The sequence below is a fragment of the Buteo buteo genome, chromosome 10, assembly GCF_964188355.1.
Source record: "Buteo buteo chromosome 10, bButBut1.hap1.1, whole genome shotgun sequence".
In the NCBI taxonomy this organism is placed as follows: domain Eukaryota; kingdom Metazoa; phylum Chordata; class Aves; order Accipitriformes; family Accipitridae; genus Buteo; species Buteo buteo.
The window spans coordinates 23,312,757-23,339,410 of NC_134180.1; the positions used below are offsets into that span (position 1 = coordinate 23,312,757).

The window sequence follows — 26,654 nt, forward strand, 5'->3', positions numbered from 1 at the left end:
ATCCTTTTTTTGCAGGTTTAATAGGGGGTTACACTGACATAACAGAGTTTAAGAACTTATTGATGGAGACCCCTGTGCAGCAGGTCATGTACTCAATGGATGGGAATGCCTGGTTTCCATGAATCGGGCATTCACCCTCATTGCCACCCCAGGAATCACAAATTCTGGGGTCCCTGAATACAGACTGGTGTAGTATTATCTGATTTACTGCTAGCCTTTGATAGTGTCAGACATGCTACGCTACAAAATAGAGCTGCAATTGATTTCTTGCTTTTAGCACAAGGACATGGTTGTGATGAGTTTGAAGGGATGTGTTGTATGAATTTATCCGATCACTCACAATCCATTTGCAGTAGTATTCAACAATTAAAGAAGGGAGTCAGGAAGCTGACAGAAAGCGATGAATTAGATTGGCTGACGAAGATGTTCGAGGGTTGGGGATTGTCTGGATGGTTGATATCTCTGCTCAAGACTGTGGGGGTAGTGATCTTGGTTGTGATAACTATGCTCCTGATGTTACCCTGTCTTTTCAGCCTTCTGCAAAGGGCCCTGCAGAGGGCAGCCGGGACAATATCTTTAGCACAAATACAAAAAGGGGGAATTGTCGGGGGATGCAACGAGCCTACGGAATTCCTGACAGTTTGAGAACAGCGCGACCTTGAGCAGCTTGTAGTGTATCCTTGAGAGTCTGGAAAGATCCGAGAAGACCAGTACAAAAACAAGATAGTGATAAGAAGAACCGTCCTAACGAACTCACCAATCATGAATTGTTAGTTACTAACCAAACCAATCATATACTAACACATACTCAAAAGAAGGGTATAAAAAGGTGTGTTAGAACAATAAAGTAGCCATTTTGCATGATCTATTACTTGTCGTGTCCGTCTCTACCACGACAGCAAAGAGTCCTTCCAGACAGATTGATAACTGCCTATGCAGAATGAGTATATTGCACTCAGTAGTTAGAGTAATTGTTTTTTCCTGGTTCTCTTGGTGTTTTCCTGGTTTTCTTGCTTTATAGCTCTTTGGCAATAACTAACACCTTCTGAAATAAGAGAAGCTATAACATGAGAAGCAAAACAGTATTCCCTCCCTTACCAACTTTACCTTTCACAGATAAATTTTTTTTTTTCTTAAACTCTGATTACAGTTTCCAACAGGATTGTAGCTTGCATTTTCATCCCTCCTTGAGGGTCTTAATGAGGAATTTACTTCCATATATTCTTATATTTATAACAATGTTTCAAAAGTATACACCCCATTCTGTCAATGAGCCAAGACCCTAAAATAAGATCTTAAAAATATTTGGATATTAAATCCACTATAATCTGTGTAAGATATGAACCTAAATATTGTCAAGAGTATTGGTCACTGTGGTCACCAGAGTTTTCATACTGTATAGGTATTTACATTAGTATTTGTCATCCTAATAATGTATTTGCAAGGAAGGCTGGTTTTAATCAGCATAAATTAATTAGAAACACACAAGCACTTAATAAAGGATGTATCTATTTGGGCTGACAATTTTATCAAACTTTTTTGTATTTTGGGGACTTTATGAATGGCTGTTGTAAACTGAATCCCCCCCCCCCAGGTAGGGGAAACACCCATATTTAATTTTAAGCTTTTGATTATGTGTTACATTTCTTTAGTTGCTGTACATTTCGTGAGATCTCAGCTTCCCAGTGACTTCCATAAGCAAGATAATACAAATGTAACAGTTAAATAATTTGTCTGATTAGGCAAAGTAGTGCATTATTGGGTTTCACATTAAATAGATCTTATAATATGATATTACAGAGTACATCTAAGGTTAACGTTGCTTTTATAGAAACTCAGGAAACAGAACACTAACAGAGTATTTGCAAGTCTACTATATTTTAGCGGATAGTACTTTTTAAGAAAATATGACTAAATTAATAGTACTGAGATCACTAGAACTGCTCAGACCTGCTAATAAGCAAGTGATTTACCAGAGCCCTCCAGTCAAGGTGTTTGTTAACAGAAACACAATATTTCTATTCTGGGGGGGGGGGGAAAGTTCCCGTTGGATTTTTATTAAATAATTGTCTCTTTTTGCCACTTTGATTTGTGAGCAACTGAGGACTTGGAATGAAATGACGAGAAACAGAACAGGGAGGAGCCTGTGTAAGCAACTGCAGTTTTCTGCCAGCAAACCCCCAGTTACAGCAGTACCTATTTGCTTTCTTGATAAGAAAACCCTATTTTACAAGCCTCTATATGCGAATACCTTCACACGAATAGCACCGCACATGAGCTCTGCAAGCTTTTACAAGGACAATCCCTCAATAAAACCCATGGGGCAAGACTAGAGTTACACAACCAGGACGTTCATCAACACCTCTAACGTTTGGAGACTGCAGTCAAACTACCCGCCCTTCACAAGTCCCACGGGACCCCGGTCCTCCTGGGGAGTCAGGCTGGGCAGCGACTTCCGCCTTTCTCACGCGCCCTTTCGCGTGTCCCCGGGCGCGGCCCCCGCCGGCGGGGCCCGTCCCCGGCCGACCGCTCGCCTCCTGCTTCGCCTCCTGCTTCGCCTCCTGCTCCGCCTCCCGCTCCCGCTCCCGCTCCTGCTCCGCCCCCTGCTCCTGCTCCGCCCCCTGCTCCTGCTCCGCCCCCTGCTCCTGCTCCGCCCCCTGCTCCTGCTCCGCCCCCTGCTCCTGCTCCGCCCCCTGCTCCTGCTCCGCCCCCTGCTCCCGCTGACGCGGAGACCGACCCGAGCAGAGGGAGGGGGTGTGCTGGCCGATTCGCCTGCTGTTGTCCCGCTGCCCTTTTCTGCGGGAGAGGTGCTGGGGAGTTGAGAAGAGCGTGGGGCTGCCAGGAGCGAGGGGCTCGTCTTCGCTGAGACGCTGTTGTAGTTCCAGGGCGCTTTGGTTAAGCTGACGCCAGTGAGTGCTCACAGTGCAGATACTGCAAGCTTTTTGAAAACTATATATGCTTCATAGAAAATCTGCAGCAGCTATGAAGCAAATTAAAACCTGGTGAAGGTTTTAAAGCACCTTGTAGCTGCTGCCTTTCATGCAAGCACTTCTGAATTGCTTTAGAGAAAACTCTTAAGCCTGCTTGCCTTAATGAGTAAAGGTAAGCTATGGCTTATTTTATCTGGAAGCCACACCAACCGTGTTCCTCTTGCATCTTTGCTTCTTAATGTTACATGAATATTACTTTCTTCTTTTGTTTCTTCATTAATGTGCACAGGAGATGGTTGTATGGTAACTGTTATAGTAAACGTGCTGATCCTGTGGTTGAATTTGCTTGTTGGGTAACAAACTATATTGGTTTTAGGTCAGCCTGCAACTTTGGATTCTTCATATAGATAAGAGTTGGCAAGGTTGGCACCTTAAAGATAATATGCAGAGCAGCTTGCCCAACAGAAAGTTAAATAATCAAAATAAACAATTGAAAGGGGCAAAATCCTTGGCTCTTGTTCACTCTTGGTGGGATATATGGAAAAAAAAGACAAACTTAGCTTATTCCATTGTAAGAGTGCTTATCCCTCTTCTAAAAGAAAGTGTCTCTTCGATAGGGAGTAAATGCATAACAAACTTTAAAATCATGCTGCAAATTTGTCCTAACCTGCCCTTTGAGGAGAAGGTGTTAAAAGTTGGGGTTGGTTTGTTGTTGTTGGGTTTGTTTTTTTTTTTTCTTTAACTGCACCAGAAGATAACTAAAATAATTACTTAATACGGAACTCTCTGAGGTCTGTGGAGTACATGTTTGACAAAGCAAAGGAAGCTGCAGGGTCACTGCTGCATTACAACTTTATGCATTTCAGCTGAAGTGTAGGAGTCTTAGGGCCTTAGCTTGGGAAGCAGTATAAAATATGTGCCTGAAGTAAAGAACGCTCTTACAAATGTTTCCTTTTTTATGTGTGTACTGTTTCTTCTTTCAGACAAACTTCCTCTGATCCTGGATATGATAAAGGTTAATACAGTTAGATGCAAGTCAAATAGGACAGGTTACAAGTAATATAAGTTGTCTTACTATAAGTAGAAAGCCAATGGCAATCTTACTCAGACTTGGTCACTGTAACAGAAGGGCTGGCTGTAAGGTAAGTATCTACACTTAAAATATTATAAAAATTCTTTTTGAAACATACTAGGCTTGAAGTTCTCTTTGAATGTTTCCTGAGTAGAAAAACCAAGAGGCTGAGGTGTGTATGTTTTGTCATCTTGGGGGGGGGGGGGTGCATGCGTGCCTGTGTGTTTGTATTTTAAAAGTAATGAGTTGTTCTGAATGTGAACACTGCTTGTTTTCTGCCCTTGGTCAATCCAGCTATTGTGATATGACCACATTTAAATAAGCAGGAGAAGTTATAACTCAAGCTCTTTTTTTAAACTCAGAGGGAAGGTGACTCCTGGACAGTAAGGCTGTCTGCTTCTGCTTTGTAAGAGTATATTTCTAAAGAGACAAGGCAGAAACACCTTTTGTTAATACATCTTAATCACCTTTAGATGGCTTTTCCTTTTCTGCTTGCTGCCTTATCTGATGGTGCTCAGGAGAAAAGTTCTGGCTATGATAGTTTTTGTACCTTTGAATTGGCAGTATGTTTGCCTTGCCCCTCCTCTCATCTCCTCTTCCTCTCTGAAACTAGTTTTAGATTTTGTACTCTGCAGCTAACAAAGTTCTGTGAAACAGCTGAAAGAAGATAACCTCTGTGAAGAGATCCTGAGTTTGTGTGTGAACATTGTGTCCTCAAGGAATTAGTCTACCAGGGCTTTTGTAGCTGTTGACGCCTGCTGGGACTGTAGGAGTTTATTTAACACAGGAGGGAGTAACTTCTCTCCATTTATCCAAATCCAGTTACTGTAAAATCATGAGATGCACTCAGGAGAATAGATTCCCATGTATACTAGAAACCACAAAAAGATTCCCACTAAATTTTGGTATGGTTGGTTCAGGCTTTTAAAGATTCTATACACTTTTTTTTTTTTTCCCAACCATTTCTTATTCTTTTCTTCTCCACCCGTAGGATGAGAAGGAGATGACTCCTGAATGAATGGGATGATAAAGTCTAAATGTTCAGACAAATGCAGTTGTATTGCATTGAAACTTTACAAAACGTGGTAGCTATTACTATAAGCAAACCCATATTTCTCTTTGCAGTCTGCCTTGCCACGTTAAGCCACGCCACAGATAATCACTTTGGCCTTTAACCGTTAATGTTTGAATTATCGCAAAGGTGTTCTTATCTTGTCATGGTCCATCATAAGTATGAAGAATGCTAGTTACTTCATCTCCATTCATACTAACTGAAATGCTTGTCTGTAGTTCACTTGTTCAGAAATATCTGTTGTAGGCTCTCGGTGAGCTGTTTTTGGCTGCCTCTTATTTATAATAACTGTTCTGCATCCCACTACTGTTGGAATAACTGGCCACAAATATGGAGTACCTTTGGGACCCCTGTTCTTATTTTTCTACATAATTTTCCTCCAAATTTCTGGTGGGTTGTATGTAATGTAAGTCCTAAAAAAGGGTGCTCTAACAAAAAGCTCTATTTCTGTCTTGAGTTCTGACCTGCCTAGCAAACATATAAAATAAATTGGTAGTGTGGCTCAAGAAATGCTTGACTGAAATTTCAGATTACATTAAAAGTCAGCTGTTAGTATTGAGTAATATCTGGATGAAATAGAATTTTACAGTTATAACCAAGTTCCATATGAAATAAATATTAATTGATGTTCTGATTACTCAGCTTCCTTGCAAAAGCTTAACTTCTTTCTAAGGGATTTTGCCCAGATTAGGCAAGGGTGATGACTGTCACTGTATTTTTTTGGCTTTCTATTAATTGGAAGGCTGTATTATAAATGGCTTCAAGTACACAATTCTCTCCCTCCCTCCCTCTGCCATAAGAGTGCCATGATATTTGAAACACTGTTAGAATTTCAGGTAATGATGACGTTTCTTTGAACAAACTTGTTCTGAAGCTTTCTTTTCTGCCAGGGGGTGTGAGTTATGTATTATAGTGAAGATTTAAGTAGGGAGGGAATAATAAATTTACAGTCATGCTCCAAACTAATGAGTATTGAAGTATTTTTTCCATTCTAAATAAAGGTATGAAACATAGTGGTTTGAATAACTGTCTATGCTGTAATGGTGTGGTATGCACTGGTATCTATATCTGTAGAGAAAGGATTCCTGATCTTATGCTATCTTTGGTTGTCTATAACATATTGAAAAGTCTGTGTATAGTCCAAGACTAAGTAAAATCAACAATCAATACTATGTGATTGTGTTCTAACTATGGAGCTAATATGCTCTGTAGCACATCCTTGTAACTTTGACTGGGGCATTTACTTATGCATGCTACCACATGGTGTGCAGCTGGCATACAGGCAGGATAGAGGAAGGAGATTATAGGTACTCTCAGGCCCTTGGTTAACACAGGTGTTTCAGTGTAATGCATTTATCCTGGAAAACAAATCACTGGATAGTGCAGAAAAGCTTAAACTCCCTGTTGTTTTTCGAAGCCTTTCAAACAATAGTAAGTTAACAAAAATACTGAAGAATCGCCAGTAGAAAAATACTGCAGGAATTAGCTTTTATGTTTTTTAATATCATTATGCTTCAGTCCTGAAGTCAATTATTCCTGTTCTTCTTTAGTACAGGGAACTTGACTGTCTGCTAGTTCATAGGCTGTCACCAATGGGTTGTATTTCAAAGGGTTATAAATAAGCCACTATGGCCAAAGCTTCTTAATACAACTTGCAAGCAAAATATATCAAGAAGGACAAATCTACAGTTTATTATAAATGATAGCGGAAACTGAGAGTATTTTCAAATGCTATAGGTAATAGCAGGCTATTCCACAGCTTACACACCTCAAAGCTTGACTTAACATACATTCTCATTTTGAATATAGCTTTAGTGGTAATACTTGGTGATTTAAGGTTTTGATGCAGTTTGTTATATTCTTATTTAGAAAAGATGATCTGGCAGAGCTCTCCTGATTAATCTTTATTAGAATGCAAATTAACTGTGTTTCTTTAATTTAGCCATGTTTCTGGAAGAAGAATGATAGAGAGAGTAACAGTTCTGTAGGATGTGATAGCTTTGGTCAGTCTCTCAGGTCCTTCTTGGTACAGATGGAGAACTGTTTTTATTTCTACTTTATTCTTTAAAAAGCATTTATTCTTCTGTGGTGAGTTTAAGCATGATTCACATATCACACTTCAGCTTTCCTGAACCTAACCTCTCTGTAACAAATCCTTTCCATGCCATTAATCATAACGCTTTTTGTTTGGGCTTGTATGTAGTTGTGAGGTTTAGTTGTCTTCCTCTGCTTTTCCTGCAAAGGGGAATATCAGAAAAAAGTCACGTATTCTACAGTTTACTGATTGTTCACTTGTTACAGAGCAGGATTCCTTTACCTCTGTGTTTGATCAGTTAAAATTTTAAAGCTAGTTACTCCTCTAATTCTAAGTAACTGTTCTGCACTATGGTATATATGACATGCTAAATGTCTAAAAATGCAGTCATTCCTGACAACATCACTTGGAGGGAAATAATGCTATTGTGGCTCTAGAACTCTAATCAGAGAAAAGAGGAAACCATTTAATCTTACAGAAGAAGAGGTGAGTTTTATATAGGAGTGACTTTTCTTGCCCATGGCTGTCTGGGTTCTTGTTTGTTTGTTTGTTTAACAAAGCAGATGATCTCTTGTGCAAATACTTGACTGAGGATCTGAGGATGGATATAATTGCTTATCCATCTTCAGCCTTAGTACAAACATACTTTTTCTTGTCCCTTCTCAGAACTGCTTATTGCTGGTTCATTAGTTTAACTACATATCTTCCTTAGGTGTTTTTTTAAATATTGTTCATTTTTGAACTCTCAATCATATGTGCTCAGCTTTCCAGACTAACTCACTTTTTCCTTCTCTTGGCCAGACTGTCGTATTCACAAGGGCATGACATACTGTTTCATGTTCTTGTAACAGGTACTTTTTTTAGAGCTAAAGAGACGTCTTAACCTGCTTATATGAGGAAGTTCTGGGTGTCTCTTGGATTTCCCCTCGTCCTTCCTGCATATTGAGATTTTGTGTCCTTGTCTTTCTCGCTTGTTGTGATTGGTATGAGGGTTGTTTTGAACAGGTCTTGGCTGAAGGCCAAGGGTGTGTGTGCGTGTTTCAGAAGGGGGTAGGAAGGTGCAGTGAGATTCTAGCTGAATTATGGACAGCAGATGAGTGATTGTAAACTTCTGTTTTTGGCTATTCCAAACTACAGTTTTAAATATGAAGTTCTATTGTGTTATAAAAAGGGGTTTACTGTGGTATTTGAGTTAAAGTCCAGAGTTCATTAATCTGAAGATTAGGAATAATTTCTTAAAGCTTGACTTCTCTAGAACGTTGTCGTGGTTTAACCCCAGCCAGCAACTAAGCACCACGCAGCTGCTCACTCCCCCCGCCATCCAGTGGGATGGGGGAGAAAATCAGGAAAAAGAAGTAAAACTCGTGGGTTGAGATAAGAAGGGTTTAATAGAACAGAAAAGAAGAAACTAATAATGATAACACTAATAAAATGACAACAGTAGTAATAAAAGGATTGGAATGTACAAATGATGTGCAGGGCAATTGCTCACCACCTGCCGACCAACACCCAGCTAGTCCCCCGAGAGGCGATTCCCTGCCCCCACTTCCAGTTCCTACACTAGATGGGATGTCCCATGGTATGGAATACCCTGTTGGCCACTTTGGGTCAGCTGCCCTGGCTGTGTCCTGTGCCAACTTCTTGTGCCCCTCCAGCTTTCTCGCTGGCTGGGCATGAGAAGCTGAAAAATCCTTGACTTTAGACTAAACACTACTTGGCAACAACTGAAAACATCAGTGTTATCAACATTCTTCTCATACTAAACTCAAAACATAGCACGTACCAGCTACTAGGAAGACAATTAACTCTATCCCAGCTGAAACCAGGACAAACGTTGACCTATTGTACTGTTTTGCCTACAATATCACTTTAGGAGGTATTTTCCTAAAAATACAAAATTAATCTTTAACCACAGAATGATTGGTGTTAAAACAGTGCTTCCCATCTTCCTTCAGCCTCTTTTGCTGTGTAAGTGGAGAATGTAGAGTGCCATAATGTAATTCCAGATAAAGGAGGAAAGGGACTTCTCAAGGCAACTGAGTAAGTGTTGTTTGAGGAAGGCTAAATTTTAATATGGAACTTACTGCTCTTTATAGGATCTAGTCCTCATCGTTAAACGTGCATAGGGAAGATCGCTTTTCTACAGCCAATCCTGTTTAAAAAAAATAAGGTTTTAAAAAAATTGCTCTTTGGTACAGTACTTCTTTCAGATTTTGGCCTTTTTCATTCTTTTCATCTCTCCTTCTTCCTCTTTCTCTTCTGCCAGCTTTTGAGTCAGTTGAATCTGCCAAAGGCTATTTCTTGTTTCATTTTAAATCCCTACCACATCCTCTGCTACTTAAACTAGAATACTAACCTACTATTTTTCTTGTCGCTGTGGTATGCAGCCTTATCTCTTCTGGCAGCAACTTGTTTTGAAGATTTCACTGGTACGTATAAAAGCTGCTTTAATGCCACTATTGTACTGAACCTTAGTTTTTTAGCTTCCTGTAGGCTTCCTTAACTTAGGAATAAAATCATCTTGATGTAGATTTGTGACAGTTTGGAGAATTCCTGGAACTAGAAGGAAAGGCTTACTTGATCTAGAAGTTAAAGATATTATCATAATGTTATCTTCAATATTTCGGAGGAGTTGAGTGTTAGTTGATTTTTTTGTTTTCCTGGTTCCTGAAATGTAACTGTTCAGCCCCACCTTCCCTCTAATTTTCTTCTATTTACTAGTGTAAAGTTGCCAAGAAGCCCCTATGTTGAAGTACAAATGTAGCAATGCCCTGGATATTGTGAATTTTTAGCATTGAATGTATGAGAACTTCGGAAGAGTTAATATTGATGACTCTTAGAGAGCGTGTAAGACTAATGACATGCCTTGTCTTCATCTGACTGCTTTTTAGGTATCAGAGTTCAGTCTGAAATGGCTCTGTGCCTTTCTTATCTTCATATACATGTGTGCTGTCTGTGAACTTCATAACCTGATACTTTTTATCACTTGGTGCAAAAGGGGCATGGCAGACCTACTTGCCTGGTACATGTTCCACTAGACCTGATAAGCCACTTCTTGTGCCTAAAGATTGAAAGGAAGTTTATCTCTGTTCTCCCAGCCTTTTAGACATGCAAATGCTTTTTCTTGGTGGTTAAGGCATTCTGTAAACAACAATACAACTCTAAACCTTGCATGCTGCTGAGTACAAAACAGTTACCACAGCTTTTTTGAAAACAGTAGTGTGGCAGAGCAAAACATTATATGATGAATACTGGGATTAGGGGTTCATACAACTGTTTTAGGCTCTTTGGTCCTACTACCCCACATGTTTTTCATGCACAGTGTTCCCTTAATGAGTGTGGCAAGCAATGATGTTGTTTGACTAATTGTCTGGAGATCCAGTATCCATAAAGAAGAGTTCAAAGGAAAAGTCTTGTGCTTGTCTGCAACAAGCTTACGTCTTAGTCTAAATCTTTAGACCAAATTCCCACTCTTTTGCATGTATAAAATCTATTTTTGACATTTGGCAACTTTAGTTTCCTTGCAGAAAGAAGAATTTGTTATCTGGGTATTATTTGTCATATGTGAAGAAGTAGACACGAGTTGCGGAAAGAAAAGGCAGTCTGTAATGATGCACAGTTTGGAGCTATGATTAATAAAAGAGTGGGCTTGATACTAGCTGTGTAGTTCCTCAGTACTGTGACCCTTATACATCAATGAAATGTGTTTTAAGATCCATCTGTCCTGTGCAGATGTTTAAGGGACTTGGAGATGGTGGGGGAGGGGGAGTTGAGAGAGAGAGAGAGAGGGAAAGAGGGAACAGGAGAGGCGTAAGCAAAAGAAATTTTAAAAGTGATGTCAAAATGCACTGAGAGAAATAATCCACCCAGATCCATCCACTGTTGTCTGTACTCTTGATGGCCTGGAACATGATATCTGTGAACATTCTTGCAAAGTCGGACAGTTATCAGAAGCACACATTACTTGTAGCTTTTGCAGTTGGGAATGGTGTCTTCTCATACATGCTTTTGTTTTAAACATGTTTTTAAATTTTAGTATTCAACTGCTTCTTCTAAAGATGAGTGGTGACCTGTAATGTAAAAGCTTATTGTATTTAACTGTCTGTAACTCTTCCTTTATATAGATGGAGCTGCCTGGCCTTGCTTTTGCTGTTTGGATGTTTATTTGCTTCTATGCATCTGTGGATAGCTATCCAAGTGGAAAAATAAGAGAAGCCTGCACTAACATGATACCCTGTCATGGTAGCTCTCCACAGCTGTCACCTGAGCACACCATTACAGTGAATGGGACTGAATTTAAACCAGGGGACAACATAGAAGGTATTGTGTCAATTATAGCTGAAGAGTTTCATTTACTGTTTCTTTGTGTTGCAGCATGTCTTTATTGGGTTAGCTATACTAGATCTATCTAAGCAGCTGAATCTTGTTCAGGTCATCCATTTAGCAGTCATTCAGTAATTGTAAAATGAGCTTCTGGTGGTCATTGTTGAAATATTTCATTCTTCCTCTGGAGAATATTTCAACATCCTTTTATTTTTCTTCTTGCTTCAGTTCATCTGTCTGGACCAGATTTTGAAGGGTTTTTCATACAAGCCCGGGATGCAGAACACCTGGATAGCCCTGCAGTTGGTTCTTTCATGTTAGTTGACAGGAAACTTTCTCAGCTTCTGACGTGTGGCCGTATCAAGGTATAGTCTAGTGTCTTAAAATGGGACATCAAGCACTGAGGTGTTTGTACTAGACTATGTCTGTAACAGGATGGAGCTAAACTATGTAATCTTTGAGCTCAATAAGTCTCCCAGGAAATTGGTCCAACTTGCAGTATAGAGGCATGGCTCACTGCAACTCTGTCAGACTGCTGCAGGAAGGTGCAGCATTCATAATGTAATTTTTACTTGTGCACAAGGAATGTGGTGCATTCCTGGTTATTGTACTTAATATTAAAAAGAGGAGTGCATGCTCTATTTGCTTTGAAGAGGAGAGTTATCAATCATTTTCCATACTTGTTAAGGACAGAGAACATGTCTTACAGCAAGGAACGTTTAGGGCAGTTATTTTGGTAAACAAACACTAGAATAGGCTATTATGTTTAGTGTTGCTCTGTCAGTTACTGTTAATGGAACCTTCTTAGTAACAGGTTAGATCAGTCTTCAATATCCATTTTAGATAAATTGATTCTGCCTCATGTGCAAGAGATGTGAACTCTGACTAGTATTTCAGCAACCCACCTGAACTTCGTGAACATCATGTACATTATCATCTGAGCTGGTGCGGGCAAAGTTCTCAATCTGCCTAGATGTATCTTTTTTTTTTTTTTCTCTCCTCTGCTATCATCTGCCCCCCAGTGGCATCTGATTAATGCATTCATCAGTGGAGTAAAGTCATGGAGATGTCTGGGTTGTGCCCTCTGTGCTCAGAGGACTTAGTTCAGTGCTGTGTCTAATCTGTTTACCTTGTGCAAATAACTGTCTGACCCCAAGACTATTTTTGGGGTTTTTGTCCTCTGGAATACTAGTTCTGTTCTCTCTGTACAGTCATTGCCCTGTCCCTTCATGCTCTTGCTATCAAAAAATGGAGCATTACCTTACTATCAAAAAAACTGGAGTGTTATCACACCATTTCTGCATAAACACTGCAGGGACCTCTGTGTCATCACTGGAGTCTTCTGGATTGAAAGACCTCTGGTTGTTCCTTTTAGCCTTAAGGTTTGTTAGTATGTATGAGCTTCAGTGGTAGACTTCATCTGAGTTGATCATGGCTGACTGGGGAAGAGCCAGCTGTGCTGGGTCTGTGCAGTGTAACAGTCTGGTGTCTGTTTAGGATTTAGCTGCAGCCTGTGACAACTGTTAGCTGAAATCTCCTTAGTGTGTATCCACTGTGTAACTCTTGATATATGTGTGTTTTCAGAATTCAGCTGTCAGTCACACAAGTAAAGCAAGAAAGAAATACATAAAAGTTTATTGGATTGCTCCTGGAGATGCACCAAAACGTGTACAGTTTCTGTAAGTAAATCTAATATTAGTTCTAGTTTATTAAAATGCAGATAAGGTAAACCTGTGTCATTGGCTGCGTCCAATATTGGCCAGCAACTGGAAAGTATCCTTGGACTAATGGCCTGAAAAGTTGACACCTCTTGCTCACTGCAGAGTCTACACTAATGCAGACACTTGTTTTTTAGGGAAAGGTTTGGAGATGATTATTTTGATTTTTGCAGAGAAAGTAGAAGGGTATTCAGAGATGGGTTTCATTAGTACTTCTAGTTAACTGCTCACATCTCATACCTGTAATATGCAGTGTTAAGAAACTTTTTCTGTGCTTGTACCTTACAAAATGTTACGTATACCCTCCTGTTATACTACTAGCTTTTTGGGAACTAATGGATAAAAGCTATGCAACTCTTCTCTGAGGTTGTAATCTGTGCCACAGGCATGAGTGTTTCTTATATTCAGTAGAGCATGCAGTAGAATGTTTTAAAATTATTTTTCCACTGATATTTCAGATATTTTCCTACTTTAATCCCTAAAATGGTAGAGGTCTGCATAAAGATGGGAGTTTAACAAGTTGTACAAACTGTAGAAGCTTTTCCTTTTTCCTTTTTTTTTAAAGTAAGAATCAGCTTTTGATGTATACAGTAATGACTGTGTGCATGTTGTATTTTTTAAGAGCCACAGTTGTGAAGAAATACAAGACTTTCTGGGTGAAGATTCCTGGTCCCGTTGTTTCTCAGCCTAATGCACTGTCCCCAACAACACCCTTGCATGCAACATCAGAGGCTATATCAACTTCACACTCGGTTTCCTACTTATCAAAGCCAGTAAGTAATTATAAACGTAACTAATGCTGTCTTTAATGCTTGTGATCGATGGAATTTAATGAAATCATATTGATACAGCCTATTGACAGAAAGGGAGAGATGATGGATGAGTAACTTAAATATCAGAGACTAAGAACATAGACAGCTACCCTCTTGTGTTAGTTGAGTTGCCTGAACTGGTCTGGGTTAAATGTTGTTACACCACACACAGGTCAGAAGGTTGATAGAACATGTAGAACTTAATGGTCAGAAAATATTATGCATACCTGAGAAGAGAAATGGGAAAAGACTTGCTCTGCTCTTGACTAATAGCTTCCTATTTAGTAACTGCAGGCTCAGAAACTTCCTTCAATGAGTTCATCTGTTACTGACTTCCATTACTGATTCTTGAATGGACTGAGCAAGCATCACTATTTGATCTGGAATAAGTGTGACTTTTAATCCATGTATTTTCTCATTGTGTATCAGTGGAGTTTGTACTTTAAAAAGGAAATGAAAAGCTGGTTTTCCCTTCTTTTGTCCCTCATTCCACAGCTGATATTACCTCTCTAAAAATTAAACCAAGGGAAGTTTCTCTAAAGTTTTTACTTTCTTTTCAAAGTAATTCTATTATCCTGTCTTTTAAAGTGAAAAATTCAACTTGAGTAAAAGTACAGCTTGGAACTTGCCATGATTTTACCTACTAATCCTGGGGTAATTGTAGGGATGGGTTAAGAGATCGGTATGTAGACATAGATAGCATTTCTTTGATGTTGCTTGCATACTTTCTTCTAGAAAGGGGTAGAAAGAGAGAAAGAAGAGGGAAACTTATTGTTTGACTTATTTGTTTGCTTAATTGTCTAGTTTAATGCATCGGGTTGTGGAAGTATGAAGTTCTGCATTAGGAACCCTTCAAACTGTGATCCTGAAAGTGCTTCCTGTTTTTTTCTATCCTTCCAAGAAGAGAAGAGTTCAGTATTTATTGAAATGAGTGGTCCAAGTGAAGGATATTTAGCATTTGCATTGTCCCATGACCAATGGATGGTGAGTGTCCTATTCTACTTTAGTTCCTTTTGTGATCTTAGGAAATTTTGAATGGTACTCTAGCAAAACATGCATGTGGAAAGCTGAAATGCTGCTAGACATTGCACAAAGTAACTTCTCTCCCATAGCGCTGAAGCACAGGTTGCCTTTTATAGATGGATGTTCAGTTTTAGCTTGGGACTGACTATTCGCAATAGAATTTCCCTGTGGATATCAGTCTTAGCAGAATCCGACCTGTCTGATTGCACAGCAGCTGACTGAAATTCCTGGTTAGATCAATCTTTCTTTGTTACCTAGCCAAAAACCCTCACCTGTCAGAAGCTGAATTGCTATGCTTTCTGAAAACCATTTGCATTTTGTCATTGTACAGGAATGACTCTGTTTAATCTTAAAAAGTGTTTAGAGCTCCTTTTTTCTAACTGGTGTTAAAGTGAAGGGACGGTGCTGTTGACAACTGCATAATCCATAAACTAACTGTTGCACAAAGGAGATGCTGTTTATATTCATGTCCCAAGTACAAGAACACTTGGATCTTAACAATACTTTGTCTTTACAGCTATGAGGAAAACCAATTTTTAACTAAAAAGGGTTTTTAAATAACATCAACATCTGTGTCTGTCTTGTCTGATTAATTTAGTAAATTCTAAGTAACTAAAGAAACTTCTGATAATAGGCTTGTTACCCTTAAGGGGAGGGAATGTAACTCATGATGTGCCTTACTGTGTGTCATCTGTTTGACTTAATGTGATTCCTCTGTAATACTGAAGTGTTTGAAAGCTGGGAAATAATAGCTTGACATCTAGAGAAATCTGTCTTGTGTCTTGTTGCATATGTTAAATCAAAGAGGTTTTGGAGACTGCCAGTAGTCGTTTTTAATGGGCTATAAATACCTTTTTCTTTTAAACTCTGCAGGGTGGTGATGACGCGTATCTATGCGTTAATGAGGACCACCGTGTTCACGTAAGCACTGCCTATCTGAAGGGGCGAAGTCCTCCTGTTTTGGATTCAGAGGTACATTTGGAAACAGCTAAGACACTTCCACAAATGTAGGTTTGAAGTAATGAATGGTATGCTGCTGCTTTGTGCTTTTATTTTGCATAGCAGCTGTAAATACATAGGTGGATGCATAATTCTTTAAGGTGAGATTGACTGGGCTCTTACTTCCTAGTAAATGTTACCTTTGGAAGTCTAAACTTACTTTTAAAAATTAAGTCACGTGGTGGGAGCTTACTGTATTGAGGAACTTTGTGCCCATTATTACTCTGTCCCTTTGCTAGGGCTGCAGCCGCAATCAATATATCTTGGGTTAAATGTTGGAAGGGAGGGGGAGATTGTTGTTATGAGCTGGAAAAATTGGTGGTAATAGGTCCAACCCTTATGTTGCTGTGTTGACTTACTGACATGTCTTCTAAGTTGTTATGCAAGAGATTTTTATCCCTCCTCCCCGATCATTGCTGTTCTTTCTTTGTGCACCAGTGACACTCTTGTCTTCTGCAGGGTTACTTTTAAGCCAATTACTGTGCCAGTCTGAAAAGACTGGGTATTAAATGTCTCCTGTTTCACAGAATGTGCTTGAAGATGTGTCATGGAGGCTTGTGGATGGTATTCTTCAATGTTCCTTCAGAAGGAGTATTAGTCTTCCTGCTTACAAAGGGAGGTTTAATCTGAATGCCAGTTACTACATCTTTCTGGCAGATGGGGAAGCTAGTGAAGGTAAACTTGACTTACATATGGTTGCTTGTCTTTGAACAGCTCTAAATGAGTTAGTAAATCTTATGTAAGACATGGCTTAGCTGAGAATTACTATCTGAACTACAGTTTCCAAGTTTGAGGACTTAGTCCAGTCATCTTTACTGCCTCTCTGGATCATGGGCTTGCTTTTGGAAGTTATAGTAAACTTACTCATATATGTGTGTTGTATGCCCACTTGACGCTAGGAACTAGTAGCTTCTTGAGAGCTGGCCACATCTTTTTAAAATGGAGACTAGTATCAAAGGGAATTATTCTTCACGCCTTGTGCATGTAGTGGAGAGAGCTATTTTCTGTAGGGGGGTGAGCTGGTTCTTGTACGTTAAGTATGTGAGATGGCTTAGATGACATCTTAGGTTCTTACCATATTGTGTGTCAGAAATTTAGTTTGTATGATTATGCTCAGTACTCACAACAGGGCTTGCATTCATAAATAGGAATTGGGCACACTTACAAGTGCAGTGGCTTTCATCAGCCATAAAGAAACCACTTTGTCACTGCTTAGGTGGACTAATATACAAACATCGTCATCAGCCTCTGATCACCAATGGAATATACAACATCACAGGCCTTCCTCAGGATATTGGAGGTTCCAGGTCCCCGCAACTTATCAAGGCTCATGGTAAGCTGTAACTTCTAGTTTTGTCTTCCAGTGCTAGACTTGCTGAGACTGGAGAATTAAGTTTTCCTCATTATTGCAGAGTAAGTATTTCCTCTTGTCTCTCTGGCAGTCATGTTATATATACTGTTGGCTAGCAAGATCTGAGACTGTGAAGACAGAGTAAAGTTATTAATAACTTTTCATTTCAAGAACAACATTGTAAGATTCTTGTTGCCCAGGAAAATTGACCTGCATTTTCCTTTTTCTCTTAAATTTATAACTGGGACTTGTTTCTGTTTACCTCTTTGTCTCTGGTTTAATTTGTTCTAGTTACATTATTGGTTTAATTCTATTTGAAATGAGAAACTCCTCAACTGACAGCCCAGAACCATTGAAGTTAATGAGAATTTTTTCTCGTACAGTACTGGACGCTAAAGCAGGCCTGTGAGAGAACTATCACTCATTCTTTGTCAAACAAATTGCAGGAAATGTCACCTTTCATCCTCTGACATCTAAATTGGTGACAGAACAGCATCTCTCACCAGTATGTACTGACTGTACTGGCACATATGAAGTACGCAGTAGCCAGAGGTGCTCTGTTATGCTGTTTGGGCTCAGTATGATTATCTCTTATATGGATGTTTCTGCCCTCTAACAAGATAAATGCTATAAAGTTGTATTCTTAACCAGGTGATTAAAAGCTTACCACTGGTAAATTCTGACCATATGCATACGAACTAAACTATTACACAGTCTTTGAAGCTGTATTCGTATGCAGCTAAATTACTCGTGTTTACCTTGTATTTTTTTCAATTTTCAGGAGCGCTAATGTTTGTTGCTTGGATTACCACAGTTAGTATTGGTGTTATTGTTGCACGATTCTTCAAACCTGTCTGGTCTCATTCATTCCTATTTGGAAAGGAGATGTGGTTTCAGGTGGGCAAAATATCCCCATATCTCCCCCTGTATTTTCTAGCTTTGTTGTAAGCAGAATTATAAATCTGCTAAATCCAAGAAATAGGAGACTAAATGTGGTATGATTTTTATCTTTCTTTAATCTTATAAAATGGAACAATTACAAATCAGAAGTTCACCTGCTTTACTAGTAAAAGCAGTGTCTAAAAGGAAGCTAAGAACATCTTTAACTATAGATCTGTTGAATGTATTTTAATGGTGTATTAAGAAAGCTGTAGAGTTTCTAAAAGCAAACTTAACTTTTCTAGGTGCATCGTATGCTCATGTTGACCACAGTCATGCTTACAAGCATTTCTTTTGTGTTGCCTTTTATATACCGAGGAGGTTGGAGCCAAGTAAGTGTGTGCTTTTGTTTTGTTTAACTCAAATGTAAAAGGTTGGACCAAATCAACGAGAAGGTCTACTGATGACTAAGATGTTACAATTATTGTCAAGGAAAGTGCTGTGAAAGCTGTCCTTAAGTAGGCTGATTTCAAATCCTAGCAGCACAGAAGATCAATGTTGCCTCCTTTAACTACAGCTGAAAAAATTCAGTACTTCCCTTCCTTCCTCTTTCTTCAAAATAAAGTCCTTGCTCACAGTTTCTTTATGTACTTAATCTGTCTTCTTCCCATTTCCTTAGAGAACTTGAATTTGAGAAGTGAGTGAGGATGGGATGGCTGACTTAATGTGGTAAACCTGCTGGGAATAAGTGTTGTTATGAACTTGGACTTGAGTAACTGTATGCAGTGATTAAGCTTAGTCTTGAACATTAGGTAGATAGAGGTTGTATACCTGTTGCTGTCACCTGTATATTTGGTACAAGGTAATATCAGAAATTGGAAAGTCTAGAGAGTATCTGAATTAAAGGTGGGAGAATGTGGTCACAGGTACGAACTAGGAGCTAGGGAAATTGAATAGAATATTTTAGGCTTAAGATTAAAAAACAGATAGGGTGAGAGGGGAGACAAGTGCTGGGAGGAGTTATGTCATAAGACTCTCCTGAAGACAAAGGATTGAGGTTGAAGAGCTTGGAGCATAGCTTCTACAGTGATATTGCTCTCTCAGCTGGTAGAATTTCTCAATACAGCAAAAAGGTGGGACAAACCCTGGGCAGACTTAGCAGTGTCTCATGCTGCCAAGGAGGACAATCTCCATCCAGCTGCAGGGCAGCTTACTGTGTCCTGTTGCCCCTCGAGTCTAAACACAGTGCTGCTCCACCGTTGTAACTTACTAATACAAACATAAATAAAATTATCAAATTTGGTATTTTTTCTGTATCTTCATATAGATATGATATTAAAGAAAAATGTCCTGTGTTTAGCAAGCAGGTTTTCATCCCTATCTCGGCTGTACTGTGATGGCTCTGACAATCTTTCAACCACTTATGGCAGGTTTCAGACCATCTCGTCATGCACCAAGGTACTCGCGACTAACTCATTAAGTTACAGCCACAGGAATTAAATATGCCTGTTTCTTTAAAAAAATCTTTTTACATTGAGAAGATATCTTTAAAGTAGGTAACAATGTTCTTTGATTTCCTGCACCCTGCCCTGTAATCAATAAAATGCTTTTCATTTTTTTGTAGGAGACAATTGTTTAACTGGTTTCACTGGAGTACTGGTACAGCAGCTAGAATACTAGCTGGTGAGTAGGAGTAATAGCTGTAACTCCCTTTTAAGTGATTTAAAGGAACTTTGTTCATTGTCTGGGCTATTGCTCATCTAAAACGTCTATGGACATCCAGTCCAGGCATATCTGAAGATTCTTTTTCTTTCTGGACATCTTCTATGTGAGTTTTAAGTGGCCATCAGGTACAGCTTTAGGGACAAAAAGTGACAATGTAAAACCACAGAGATTACAGACAAATCTGAAAGATTTGTGTAATGAGGACCTGTTCTTATCTTGAGTAATTTATTTTTGTGTTGGAAGACTTGAGGATAGTGTTCTTGAGTAACATAGTTCGATGTTATTTAATGGGAGAGGGAAAACTCACTCACAGAAGCAGAAGCTGGGCTTAATTCTATTAATAGTGACAGGTTTCCACAGCTAGCTTAAGCACAAATGTTGTGGTGACTGTGGTCTTGTTGGCAGAGTCACAAATGCTAGTGGGATGTGATAGGGCACTGAACAGGATGAAAACTATCTTGGCCTTCTCCTTTTCTCCCTGCTTTCCCCCTCATACTGCCAAAAAAACCCACCCCAACTTTCAGCTGCATGGATTCGTTTAACCTCATTCCCCAAGCAGTTGTAGACAGTTCATGGGAATTCTATTACCAAAGGTGTTGAGAGCATTTTTTAATCACCCTGACACAGCACTCTTAGTGTCTTTTTATCTTGTTTTTACTGACTAGTGGTGACTATGTTCTTGGGAATGGATCTACCAGCACTTGACCTGCCGGACCCATGGGACACATATACAATGATTGGTTTTGTAGCTTGGCATGTCGGTATTGAGATTCTTCTGGAAATACACAGCTACTGTCTCGTACGTAAAGGTACAAACCCAAGAAAACTCCTATTGTTACCTTGCTTGCTGTGCAAAAAGAATGTTAACTGAGTGGATTGAATTTCAGGAGATGTTCTTTGGCCTCTAACTTGGAAGCTGAAAGGGAATAACTCTTGATTAACAGTGTCATATCTTCTGTACAAACTAATATGGGAGTAAACCAGCTTTCAAGACCAAAGTGTTCTAGAAATACTGGGTTTTTTTCATTTTAAATAGTAGCCTCTTATTTCTCAAATGACTGTTCATAGGGGCAGACTGAAATGTGTAAGTATTTTCCAAGTATCTATCACTGTTTGTCATGATTTTGATCCCAGGTAGGTAGGTAAAGTCCAGGTTAAGACATGCAGATTTAGTCTGCATGTTATTGTGACAAATTGCTGATATGAATGGCTATTATTGCATGAGCAAAATGATCAGAAGCTTGAGCACAAATGCTTGCAATTTTGACTGAACAGGGGAATGAAGGTGAAATCCTGACTCCAATATGTCTAGAGAAGGGACTGGTAGTAACTTCACGGGAAATCCTGACTCCAATATGTCTAGAGAAGGGACTGGTAGTAACTTCACGGGAAATTCTTAGTTTCACTGGCTGGTGTCACTGAGAGGAGATGACTGTGCACATGTGAACAAGCTCTATGTAAGACAGAGATGAGATGTCTGCAGGATTGAAGAAGCATGATTAGTTAAAAGGCTGTTTAAGGTGGCACGTGAAGGAGTGATTATAAAAGATGTGAGTTTAAATTTAACTTGCAGTAATTACTTCCTTAAAGTAGAGAAATGAACCTGAAATGTTTGAACAATTAATGTTTTCATGTTGGCTAATGGAAGATACTTCTTAATGGAATCTACTTATCTTAAAATGAAAAGTAAAAGGGTTTAGATCAGACAAATATTTTGGTCAGCTCAAAACTCAGTGTTTTCATGATTCACTCTAGCAAAAGAGACAAAATGTTTTCCCACTTCAATGTCCAGAAGTTACTTTTTGTAGGTCAGATCCAGAATAGTTTTTTCACTTGTGCTGTTGTGAGCATGATGGTACAGGCCATGAAATGTCAAATGAGACTTCCAAGTGCTTTTCAAATTTGATGCTGTGTAAGACTTAGTTTCTTAGTCACAGGATCAAGACTTCTGTAGTATAAAAATGAAAAACCTCCTTCCTCTTGAGAGCAGACTTAACTTTTTTTTTCCTTCCCACTAACAGTTGAAGTGATAGAGGATGACAGAGTACAGATACTGCAGTCACTCACATCTGCAGAAGCAGAGGTAAGTCACGATTTTGTAAATAACTACTGTGAGATGGGATGATTCTTTGTTCAAACCAATAAAAAGACTGACACTTCTATGGCTTTTCTTCCCTTTCTCTTCCAGGGTCGTCTGTTCAAACAGGTTGTGTTAACCATCTATGTCTGTGGAAATATGGTATTCCTCATTGCCTTCCTGGCAGCAATCAACCACATATGAAATAAGTCATTGAGAACTTTGTGATGAAATATTGTGCAGTTGAAAAACCTGCAAGGAATGCTTTCTATTACAACTTTTATGTCAACACCTCCCTGAAGATGTAATTGAAGAGTAATAGCACATGTGCATCATGCTTGGTGTTAGGGAGAACTTGAATTCAAATCAATAGAAGGATGCTACAGTTCTGCAAAAGCTGCCTTCTGATGGGACTTTTAATGAGAGTCCTTGCCTGAATAAGGAATGAAGTCTCTATTTTTTAAGTGCAGTAATTAACTTGATTGAAGCTTATAGGTTAAGAAGACTGAGAAGATGTGCTGAAAATGCTGTTTTGATAGTCAGTTCCCTAAACCTTTTGTGAATATTATTGGGAAAACTGGAAAGATTGATCCGGAATCCATCATATCTGTTCACTTTACTGTGTTCTGATGGCATGTGATGTGACAACTTCCTGCTCATGACAGTTTTGTGCATTAAAAAAACCAGGAGTGAGAAACTGTTCCAATGCAGGTTGATGCATGAGCCAAATGCAGTTGTCTGTCTTTGCAGTTAAATGCAAAAAATATTCTCTCTGCTCTAAGAGCAGTACACTTACAGAAGCATATGAGTTTGGGAACTTCACTCCTTTAGTAAAACCACCATTTTCCTCACCTGAAATACTGTTCTGTCCCATCCCCCTCAGTGCTTCTAAACCATTAAGAGAAAACATGTTTGCAATGTAAGTTCATTAAAACCAGTTGTACTTAGCCAAAACTCAAACAGGAAGAACCTATCTCTGTGTGTGGATTTCTGTGTTTTTCTGTCTTTGGTTGCTTGTGGCTTCTGAATTACTTTTCTGTGTGAATAAGATGGATTTATGCCACTTGATGCTTAAATGGAAATGAAAATATTTGCTCAAGAGTGTTGCAGTTGTATTTGCACTATTGAACGAACTGTAGATTAGGAGCTGATTTGACTTCAGGAAACGCAGCTTCTGTTAATATTAAGTGAGGGTCCTTTGAGCTGGCATATCTAGGAGACAGAACTGTTCATAAGAATATGGGAGGGGTTTTTTTAGTCAGAAGATTTATCTAAATATATGAACTAGGTACAGGGAATGGAAAGAGACTATATTGTTTAACTTTTGGTTCATGATTTGTCTAAGTATGGAAGGACACTCTTGAAATGGCATCTCAGAAATGAACCCTTAATATGCCATGCAGTACAGTGCTTTGCATTTGGTTTTTTTCAGCTCTGAAACTTTGCTTCCACAGTTCTTCATTTTTGATACTGGGAAGTATTGATTTTTAGTTGTAATGCTTCAAAATATATCTTCAGCCTAGGGCTACTAAGCTAGCTGGAAATAAAGGTGTTGGAGTATTGGATAGAATAGTAAATAGTGAGACCTGGCTTGGTGTAGACTATTACAGCAACATCTCTCTAGTACCTGATGGCCAGCTCTAAAATACTTGTATGTGTGGGTCAGGTAGTGGTTCTCTCCATTTACTAAAGCTGTCTATTTCTGTCTCTTCCTCTGTCTCCCCAAATGCACAGTGCAGCCTGTTGCAGGGACAAGTCCTATTCAGAAAGCTACAAGTTTGTGTTTGTAGTCAGTGTTATTCTTTTTGGCCACTCAAGTAACTGGTTTAGGCATAAGCACTGGGATTAATCCCTTTGTCATCATCAGCAGACTGCAAGTGAGTGTAAGCTGAATCGTCCCCCTTCTTCCTGGAAGCTGGAAAAGTCGTGTGCAGATTGGGAAGGGGGGACTATGAAGAAATATAGCAAAACACAAGCTGAAGTGTAAGAACCATATAGCTAATTGTGTGGGTTTGTCTCTTTTGTTTGTTTTTTGAGAACTCTGATCTCAAGAGCCTGGGAATCACAGGCCCACCTAGTACTGAAGTTTTGGGGGACTCTTTCGTATACCGTGAGTTTATAGAAGAAAATCTCTTGACCTAGGCACGATTGATGGCTTTTTAAATTAAGGTAATGCTGGATTCTTTCTGTAATACAGTAACTGTACAGTGTGTTGTTTCATTTGCATGGACAATGAATACAAGGTTTTTAAAACATGAATGTAAATGTCTTAATAAAAGGTTTTGTCCCTTTTAGTAATGAAAACACCATAAAATAGAAACTAGAAAAGAATAGTCTTGCCTAGCAGCAAAATGGATTGTCTGTTTTCTTTGTAGATGTTGTTTTATAAATTAAAGCTATCTAAATGCTTCCTAGAGCAACTCTTATTGAATGTTAAAATAGTTTCATTCCCTAATGCAGTTTCTTTTCCTCAAGAAGAAAAAAATTCCTTGTTCCACATCTAATATAGCTTTAAAGTTGGCAAAATTGTCAGTTGCTCTGGATAACTTGTTCCTTCCCAGTGCTAGCAGTATTGTATAGTTTCTTATGTGAGGCGTTATGTGCAGTATTTTAACTTATTTGATTGAAAGACCTGCCAATTTTGTGTAATGTCTGTTCACGCCACCCCCGCTGCTCTCTTCCTGCATGACTAGTAAGAGGAAGCAATGTGTCATTGTATTCTAGTGACTTCCAAAATTTCTGGTATGCTCCTTTGAAAAAAAGAAGGAAGTCTATGGAAGTGTTTCATATCAGCAGGAAAATACGTGACAGGCAGTTTGGGTCTGGAGACACTATGCTGGTGGCTGCTGTATATTTTTTTGGTTTTGAATGATAAAATATTGTATAGAAGAAAATTCTCATTGCTTTGCTTCATAAAGGAATCCCACTGCAGTCAAGAAAACTTCACAAGGAGAGATTGAGAAGGTTTCAGTGTTCACTTTTACTCTTGGATTAAACTTGTGATGACAAATCAACGCTAACGTATTTCCGTTTGGGTTCTAGACAGGCAAACACTCCCAGTCAAGTAGAAACTTGTGATCGGTCTCACAACAAGTAGTTTACTGGTTTGAGTTGTTAGGTGCAGCCTCCAAATACTGGTCATCTGCTCTTGACTTAACTACAAATCATATTTCTTGCACATGTTTTGAATGAAAACTAACTGATGCAAATAGCTCAAATGCAATGGATTCACTGCTACGTTGCTTTACTTGAAATAATTTTTTTGCTAGCTGACATGCAGGCTGCAGAATGAACTAAGAAAAAGTGAGCTTTGTTTCTCCTCCCTACACTGAACGCTACACTGTTTCCTGTTTTGTCAAAAATCACAAGATGGGGAGACTTCATATTCAGTATAATGCCCATGTTTTTCCTTTACCCGGGTTTGGGAAGGCTAGAGAGAGATTGCCTGCCTTTTGTTTTCCATCACAGTTTGTAACGCTACGTGGCGCTCTTGTTCAAATAACAGCATTTTTTTTTTTTTTTGCTTTCTTTAATCTGTCAGTGAGAGGTTGAGACATGTAAAGGATGTCCAAAACGGGATGTGTTCCTAGATGAACTAAGCAGAAAAATTCTCAAGCTTTATTAAGAAATTCGGTCTTTAAATGCAAGCCAGTTCATACAGATAGACATTATGAAATGGGTGTTTTCTTGGTATCTATGCCTGAGCTTTTGTTTAAACACTTATGGCCTGTTTTCTTTTTTCATGTGTGTAAACTGTGCTCTACGTGGGTACATCCCTTTTCCAAACAACTTAAGATGAATGGCAATCATTGAGGAAAAATTGCAATCTTTTGCATTTCAATGCAGAAGTTAGTGTCTCAGTGATTTTTAGACCTTCTGTGCAGGCTGAAGTAAGAAAGACTCCAAGTGAATAGAAGGATGGTTAACAGGGATGATCTGCTAGTAATTCTGAGAAATTCTTTGCTCACATCAGTCTGATTGCAGCTTCTCAAAGGGGTATGCGTGAAGAGGGGAGCTGTTGCATTCACTTACCTGAGGGAGTGGCACAGGACAAGGGCTTCAGAACACACTTGGTGCCAGCTGAGCTCATACACGAGCTAATTCAACCCCTGTATAGCTTCTGCTGGTCTTCCTTGTGCTGTGCAAAAGTGACTTTGCATATTGTAAACCACAAAAGCTGAACATCTGTGTCACTAAACCAGGCATCTATGATAGTCATCCTGGACAAATGATGCTGGACTAAGAAGGACTCCAGCTTTGGCTTTCAGAGAGACTTTTGTCCTACTGGGCCTTAGGAATCATTTGGCTTTAATGAGGAATTGGAATTTTGCATGGCATCCATACTGATGTGTGAAAAAGATTATTTGCCTTCTTGTAACTCTGTTCTTGTTGATATGGGATGTGGGATGGCTCTGGGGCTGTAGGGCTCAGATGGTGAGCATCCCTGCCTCCCAGAAACACACAACTCTTGAATGGTCCATTTTGTGTCTCTGTTCCTCCAAATTAATGATCTGATATCCATGCTGCTACATAGCTAGTGTATTAGTGTGGAGCAGTTCAGATTCATCTGCCACAAACTGACTAGTTTTAATATACGTGACATCAGAATTGCCACATGGCAAAGCAGAGATCTACTGA

At 39.1% G+C, this 26,654-nt stretch overlaps 1 protein-coding gene across 5 annotated transcripts; it reads left to right on the forward strand.

The window, feature by feature from the left end:
• The first annotated feature begins 2,715 nt into the window (after nt 1-2,715).
• On the forward strand, nt 2,716-26,216 carry FRRS1 (ferric chelate reductase 1). Of its 5 annotated transcripts, none has more exons than XM_075038911.1 (17): nt 2,716-3,102; nt 3,914-4,072; nt 11,234-11,429; nt 11,661-11,797; nt 13,017-13,111; nt 13,773-13,923; nt 14,767-14,946; nt 15,859-15,957; nt 16,512-16,659; nt 17,201-17,317; nt 18,117-18,232; nt 18,520-18,606; nt 19,575-19,672; nt 19,839-19,897; nt 20,605-20,748; nt 21,961-22,022; nt 22,128-26,215. In XM_075038911.1, exons 2-17 carry the CDS (start codon nt 4,022-4,024, stop codon nt 22,218-22,220), a joined length of 1,833 nt encoding a protein of 610 aa, XP_074895012.1. In that variant the 5' UTR covers nt 2,716-3,102; nt 3,914-4,021; the 3' UTR covers nt 22,221-26,215. The 5 variants fall into 5 exon arrangements, with proteins under 5 accessions (XP_074895012.1, XP_074895013.1, XP_074895014.1 ...); XM_075038912.1 differs by having other exon boundaries at nt 2,716-2,909; XM_075038913.1 differs by lacking the exon at nt 3,914-4,072 and having other exon boundaries at nt 22,128-26,216.
• The last annotated feature ends 438 nt before the right edge of the window (nt 26,217-26,654 follow it).